At 45.3% G+C, this 7,741-nt stretch overlaps 1 protein-coding gene across 3 annotated transcripts in view; it reads left to right on the top strand.

The window, feature by feature from the left end:
- Nucleotides 1-231: 231 nt before the first annotated feature.
- The window catches only part of WDR59 (WD repeat domain 59), a gene marked incomplete at both ends in the record, with an annotated part of 83,646 nt that continues 76,136 nt past the window's right edge, over nt 232-7,741 (top strand). For all 3 annotated transcript variants that reach the window (XM_084257789.1, XM_084257787.1, XM_084257788.1), the window contains one exon: nt 232-285. In XM_084257789.1, coding sequence (XP_084113915.1) covers nt 232-285 — 54 coding nt within the window. The remainder of the gene's footprint in view (nt 286-7,741) is intronic.

Below are 7,741 nucleotides of genomic sequence, written 5' to 3'. Positions count from 1 at the left end.
ACTCAGTGACGGAAGTAGAGGGGGCGTGCCTGTTTTGGGGCCGGCGCGGAGCTATGATTGGAGGATCCTGGAGAAGGGGCGGTGCCAGTAGGTGTAGCAGCCAATAGCTTGCAGTCAGGCAAAAGGGAGTGGGGCGTGGTGGGTTTGACTCGCGGGCTTCTTGGGGCTCGCCGAGCCTGGGGACGCGGGTGTAGGCGCGGTTTTGCTGCCGCAGCTGCGGGGAACGGGGAGATGGCGGCGCGATGGAGCAGCGAGAATGTGGTGGTGGAGTTCCGTGACTCCCAGGTGAGCAGGGGACCACACGGAGCCTTCTGGGCATGCGCCCTCCTGGTGCCCCTCCCCCACGCCGCCGTGTTCTGTAGCTCGGCCGGGGGAGAGGGGCTGAGTGGTCACCCCGAGGAGGCAGACAGAGCGGGTGAGGGGGGCTTTGGGGGCCGTTGGGGACATTGGAGCGGGCACGGAAGCGATTTTAGGCCTCCCTGTCGAGGTACGGAGTGCGGGGTCTGCCTTGGGCACCAAGCGCAGAGGTTGCGTACTAGTGAGTGCTGAGGAGAGGCTCCCCACGAGGAGGCGAGTGAGCGAGGGGTGTTTGCTCCCCAACATCGGAATTGGGGGTCACGCTTGATGACTTCGGGCAAGTTGCAGAATTACACTGAGTTGCACAACTTCACTGAGCTTCATTAACCCTGCCTCACGGAACTGGGGGCGAGGAGCGGGGGTGAGGGGTTTGGGGGGGTGGGAAGGGGGTGCCCATAAAAGGGACTGCCTGCGAGGTGCCTGTTTCAGCGCCGAAGCTTTGGGGTGGTCGTTTATGCTAGAAGAGTGGAAAACACCTTCTAGTGACTGGAAGGAAGTATGCGCTGCACGTAGTGCCCAGGTTCGAATCTGGGGTTCGATTCCCATCCCCACTCAGCTCTCAATCTGTCAGCACCCTCAGCGCGTGTTTTCTCACCCGTCCAAGGTGCGAATAGTTGCTGCCTGCCCCGGAGAGCTGGCCTGGTATGAGGGCATGCATCTTGAATGCATGACACAGTGACAGGGGCAAGGCAAGGCTCAAGGAACTTTAGTGCTCACTGGACATTTTTTACTCCTTTCCTATTTCACATCTTCCAGATGTCAGGGCTTGTGCTAAGTGATTTAGTTACATTTTCTTTTTCTAATTAGTGTAAGAACCGTGCAAGATAAGTAGATGGTATCCCAGTGTTCCACACAGCGCAGCTAATCCCAGTAACTTAGTTATGGCCTCTCATTCTGTGGCCACTTGGGGATTTGAACACAGGCATCTGACCCCGGCCCTTGTTGGGCTCATAATACTACTGTGCTTCATACTCTTCGAGCCTGGCCACCATCAATGTCATTCCTCCCTTCCCTAACACCAGTATCTTGTTGGTTTTCTTTTCTTTTCTTTTTTTTTAATTTATTCATACAAGCACTGGGTATAGTCAGAAGCGCGGGAGGGTGAGAGAATTCACCAGAGACAGAGAGGGGGAACAGAACAGGCAGACTGACAAAGTACACTGCTGAGGGGAGCAGCGGGCGCGGCAGGAGAGGTCTGTGTGCCATGTGGGACCCTCGCCGGTGGCCGGGTTTCGAACCAGTGTTGCAGAGGCTGTGGGCAGCTTCGCAGCCCAGCGCTTAACTGCTGCGCCACCAGGGAGGCCCAGTTCTCTTCATTTTCCCAACAAGTATTCACTGAGTACCTTCTGTGTGCCAGTATTGCATTCACTTATTCATCGAGGATTTATTGAACTCTTGCCAGGCACTGTGTCAATACTTTGGTAATTTATGCTGAAGGGAAATCTGAATTATACTAAGGGGGTTATGTAGTTTCTTTTTTCCTAAAACCCTATGCCCTTTTTTGCCATAAAGATGAATGAATGGAGGAGACATCAGTAACCAGTTTGCTCTGTGGGGCCTTCTGACACATGGTCCCATGGAGAATTTGAGTAGCAGCATTCACATGGAAGGATCCTGAAGCACTTTGCACTGGCAGCAGTGTCTTGGGGAGACTTGCTCTCCCAAGGGAAGTGCCAGACTCCTAGGAGAAAGAACCATAATCCTGTTACCCTTCTTATTAATTGCTTTCACAGGGAACTGAGAACAGAATCATCATCCTACCTCTGAGCCTGCTAATTTGGACTCCTCTAATCTGCAAACCCTTTAATTCTCACAGAAACCCAGGTAGTCTCTCCCCTACTTCTCGCTTAGAGAGGTAATTGAAGAGTCCTGCTGAGAGGGTGCTGACCCTTTTATTAGGATGCTGTGAAGTATCAAATAATTAAAACTAAGCAGCAGTTGTCATAGTGGGAGAACAAAGTAAATTGGGTAATTTGACTGCCTTGCGGGAGTTTCTGTTTTTCCTTCTGATTTTTCTATTCAGTTGGAAGAGTATGCCTTAGTGTGAATTAACATCATTTTGTGTTTGAGCCTGGTGGTGATTGGGAGGGATAGGAGCCCATTTTATTAACTATTTCATGAATGTGGGAAGAAAAGTTGAAACCTTCCATATTACCTTTCTGAAAAGGAAGGCCAGAATAGTGACCTTTTCAAAAACATTCTTCCTTTTTCTAAAAATTTTTTTTTAAAGATTTATTTATTTATACAAGAACTGGGGTATAGTCAGAGGCTCAGGAGGGTGAGAATTCACCAGAGACAAAGCGGGGAATAGAACAGGCAGATGGACCGAAGACACTGCTGAGGGGAGCAGTGGGCGAGGCAGGAGAGGTCTGCCACACCATGTGGGTTGCTCCCTGGCCGGCTGGGAATCGAACCGGCACTGCAGAGGCTGAAGACAGCTTCACAGCGCTGCACTCAACCCCCTCCGCCACTGGGGAGGCCCTAGAAATTATTTTTTTAAAAGAGACAGGGGGTGAGAGGATTCACCAGAGACAGAGTGGGGAGCAGAAGAGGCAGATCTACTGAAATACACTGCTGAGGGGAGCAGCGGGCGAGACAGGAGAGGTCTGCTGTGCCATGTGGGTTAGCTTCCTGGCTGGGGTTCGAACTCATGCCACCACAATGGCTGGCTATGCTTGATAGTGCTGAAATTTTAACCCCTGCACCACTGGGGAGGCCCTTAAAAATTATTTTTAAAAAGCTTTTAGGTTTTTCAGAGAAAAACCCCAGTTTGAAAGGTGGAACTCTTTTTTTCACAGTTTACAGAAGCATAATTTACTTTATAAAACAATGCCTTGAGATATCACCGTTGCTGATTAATAGTGAAGAACCTGTGCTGCTTGGCAATTACTCCAAAGTGGTCTCTGGAATCAATAAGTGTTAACACTCCAGGGAAATTTTGAAATAAACATCTAGAACACCATCCAGTAGAGTTTTCTGTGCTGATGGAAATGTGGCTTTGGAACATATCAAATGGGGCTAGTGTGACCAAGATATTAGATTTTAATTTTATTGAATTTTAATTAATTGCCATTTATTTATTTTTAAAGATTTATTTATTTATTTGTACAAGCACTGGGTACAGTCAGAAGCGCAGGAGGGTGAGAGAATTCACCAGAGACAGAGCGGAGAGCAGAACAGGCAGACTGACGAAGCACACTGCTGAGGGGAGCAGTGAGTGGCAGGAGGGGTCTGTGCGCCATGTGGGACCCTCACCCGGTGGCCAGGGATCGAACCAGTGCTGCAGAGGCTGCGGGCAGCTTAGCAACCCAGCGCTTAACCGCTGTGCTACCAGGAAGGCCCTTAATTACCATTTATATAGCTACTTGTGGTTAGTGACTGTGATATTGGAAAGAGCAGTGAAAGTGAGAGTTTCCACACTCAAAGAGAGGGTAGGTGGTGGAATGTGCAGTTAACAAGTTTCTAATTCAATAGTAAGTGTAGAAATACTACAGTATATGACTAGAATGAAGATATGAGATGCAGACTCATAACTGCTATCTTCTGAATGTATCCACTTCTGCATCTGTGAGATAACCTCAAGCTCAGAATGTCCAGAGTAGCTGGATATAGTCTAGGACACTTTCCCTGCATCCCAACTTCTTATCTCCTTTCAATCCATCCTTCACATAGACTCAGTGATTTAAAAAAAAAAAAAATCCAGGTTTATTGACATACAATTAATGTATACTAAGATCCACCCTTTTTTAAAAAAAGATTCACCCTTTTAAGCGTACAATTGTTTGAGTTTTAACAAATATATGTAGTCTTGTAACCACTAGCACAATTAAGATACAGAATGTTTCCATCATTCTGAAAGATTTCCTCCTGCTCTCCTTCCTTTTCTCCAACCCCTGGCAGCTGCCATGTGGTTGTGTAACCCTTTGAGTCAAGCTTCTTTCACTTAACCTAGTGCTTTTGAGGTTTATTCACGTTGATCCCACATTTTGTCTGTTCCTTTTTATGGCTCTGTAGTAGTCCAGTGTGTGGTTAGATTATAATTTGTGCATCCATTTGCCCGTTTGTAGTCACTTAGGTTGTTTCCATTTTTTAATGCTTAATCAGTAAAACTGCTATCCATATCACGGTGAATTTTTGAAACATAATTTTTTTATATTCCTCTTGATGACATTCTTTTTTTTTTTGTTTTTTAAAGATTTATTTATTTATTTATATAAGCACTGGGTACAGTCAGAAGTGTGGGAAGGTGAGAGAGTTCACCAGAGCCAGAGCGGGGAACAGAACAGGCAGACCTACGAAATACACTGCTGAGGGCAGCAGTGGGTGGCAGGAGAGGTCTGCGCGCCATGTGGGACCCTCGTGCCTGGCGGCTGGGGATTGAACTGGTGCTGCAGAGGCTGCGGGCAGCTTCTCAGCCCAGCGCTCAGCCTCTGAGCCACCAGGGAGGCCCTTGATGACATTCTTTCAGTGACTTCCTAGAATAAAATATAAATTCCTTAGTTTGGACTAGTCCTGCTTCCAGCTCTCACCTGGTACAACTTTTTCCCCCTCACTCATTATTTGTTAATTTTCTTTTTTTTTATTTATTTGTTTATTTATTTGTTTGTTTGTTTTGTTTATACATGCACTGGGTACAGTCAGAAGCACGGGAGGGTGAGAGAATTCACCAGAGCCAGAGCGGGGAGCAGAGCAGGCAGAAGGACCGAAGTACACTGCTGAGGGGAGCAGCGGGCGGCAGGAGAGGTCTGCACGCCATGTGGGACCCTCCTCCAGTGGCCGGGGAGCAGCTGGGGATTGAACCTGTGCCGCAGAGGCCGCAGGGAGCTTCGCAACCCAGAGCTCAACTGCTGCGCCACCGGGGAGGCCCTTTTTTTTAGATTTTACTTAATTTTTGGGCGATATGTAATTTCTCCCCTCAGATGTGGTCTCTGTATTTTTCCCACCACCAGAGCATCCCGTCACCATATTCCCTTATGTTCCAGGCTGCCATCCATTCATAGCTCTTCCCCTCCCCATAATTGCCATCTTTCTGCCAATACTGCAGTATAAGCTCCCTGAGGGTGGAAACTGCATTTTGTTAACTGCTGGTTAATATCTAGATTAGTGCTTAAATGATAGGCAACAGATGTTAGTTGAATGAATAAATTTAAAAACTTAGTATTAGCAGGAATTGTTAAAAAAACATATTTAGGACTTCAAAATAAATTGCCATTTTTTTACTGTTAGATTTATAGAAAGAATTGGTTAGATATTAGAGTTCCCTTTACCCCGTATTCTGCTTCCCCTATTAATGACATCTTACACATTCCCTACCACTAATGAATCAATATTGACATTATTAACCAAATTATATTATTTTACTCAGATTTCCTTAGTTTTTATGTATTGTCCTTTTCTCTTTTAAATTTCCATCCAGATAGCATATAACATTTAGTTATCATGTCTCCTTGGGTGCCTCTTGACTGTGTCAGTCTCTCAAATTCTGTCTTTGAGGACTTTAACTGTTGAGGAGTACTGGTCAGTTGGGTTTTGTCTGATGCCTTCTCATGATTAGCTGGTATTGCAAATTTTTGGGGAGGAAGGTTCCAGAACAAAGCGCCATTCTTATTGTGTCACATTAGAGGTACATACTATGAACATGACATATTTCTGTTGATGTTGACCTTGATCACCTGGCTGGGATAGTATTTGTCAGGTTTTTCTACTGTAGACTTATTCTTTTTGCTCTTCTATAATATACAGTTTGGAAGAAAGTCTCTAAATACTGCCCATAGTAAGGGTTATTCTCCCCCATTTATTTATCTACTTATTTTTTTTTATATCGGTATGAACACACAGATATTTATACTTTGGATTACAGTCTAATGCAATTTTTTTTAAAAGATTTGTTTTATTTATACAAGAGCCGAGGTATAGGCCAGATGCACAGGAGGGTGAGAGGATTCACCAGAGACAGAGCGGGGAACAGAACAGGCAGACTGATGAAACACACTGCTGAGGGGAGCAGCAGACGAGACAGGAGAGGTCTGCTGCGCCATGTGGGACCCTCCCCGGCCGGCCGGTATGGAACCTGCACTGCAGAGGCTGCAGACAGCTTTACAGCGCGCTGCGCTCAACTGCCTGTGCCACCAGGGAGGCCCTAATACTATTTAACTTTGTTGCTTAAATTGTTTCAGCTTTCACCATTGGGGACACTTTCAGGATACTTTTTTAGGAACACTTTCTTGTGTTCCTTTGACATGCCCACCACTGTGTTTTATTTTTTTAACTTTTAAAATATAGAGTACTTTCTTCCTTTATGGCCTGCAAGATACTCAGCTCTTACCTGGTTTGTTTCTTGCTCCAGTCCTAAAAGTAAACATTTCTCCAAAGAGCTGTGGTTCCTTTTATTAGAGAATGACATTAGAAACCTAAATCTGGTGTTAGATGTGCTCATTGCTTAGGGGTCTCATTACCTCTAGGCCCTCTCAACTGACAGAACAAGGAAATCTGTATGTATGTACTATAACATATGTGTCACTATTTCTGTGTTACTCTCTGTGTTAGTATAAAGCTCAACCTGAGTTGATAGTTGTACCTCTACCCTTTGTCCAAAGTGAGAAACCTGACTTCTGCTCTTCCCATCCATTTCCTTCGATTCCAGAAAGCTTGTTCAGTGGTTTTAGAGTTATTTAGGAAACTGCTTCCTCTGCTAGCACACAGTGTTTATGCAGCTCATTTTCCCTGTAGTCTTAGAGATTCCACTAAGATTTTCTCCATTTTTAAGCACCCTTTTTCATTTCTCCCTATTGTGGCCTTTATGAATCATTCTTTTGTTTTTGTGTTTGCGGTTATGATTTATTACAGCAAGAGATTGCAAAGCAGAGTCAGAGGGGAAAGGTGCATGAGGTGGAGTCTGAAGGAGACTAGACACAAGCTTCCGAGAGTTTTCTTACTGTGTTGTCACACCAGACATGCTTAATTCCTCCAGCATCAACTCATAACAACTGAATTGTTTTGAAGTGTTGTCTACCATTGACACTCACTAAGACTCAGTTTCCAAGGTTTTTATTTGGGGCTGGTCATATAGGCCAGTAAGTACCAGAACTCCAGATTTCCTAAAGGGCAGCAGTTTGTACGTACAGGTCAGGTACAGTGAGAATTCCCCTGTCCCATCCCTATTCCCAGCACCTAGCCAAGAGTCACTCTTGCTGGCCAACCTTTCTCAAGTTAGCAGCCGCATGCTTGCTATGTTAATTCTTTTCTGCACACTACCTTATAGAGTTGCTGTGCAGGTTAAATGAATGAGATAATCAACATAGAGCTCTTAGCACAGTGATCAACATACGCTTGATACATGTTAATTATTTTGAATATAATTATTCAAGTATATTGAATAATTTGT

Source organism: Talpa europaea, assembly GCF_964194135.1.
Source record: "Talpa europaea genome assembly, chromosome: 16".
Taxonomy (NCBI): Eukaryota; Metazoa; Chordata; class Mammalia; order Eulipotyphla; family Talpidae; genus Talpa; species Talpa europaea.
Note: the sequence above shows the minus strand (reverse complement) of the source record. Positions and strands in the feature narration are given on the sequence as shown.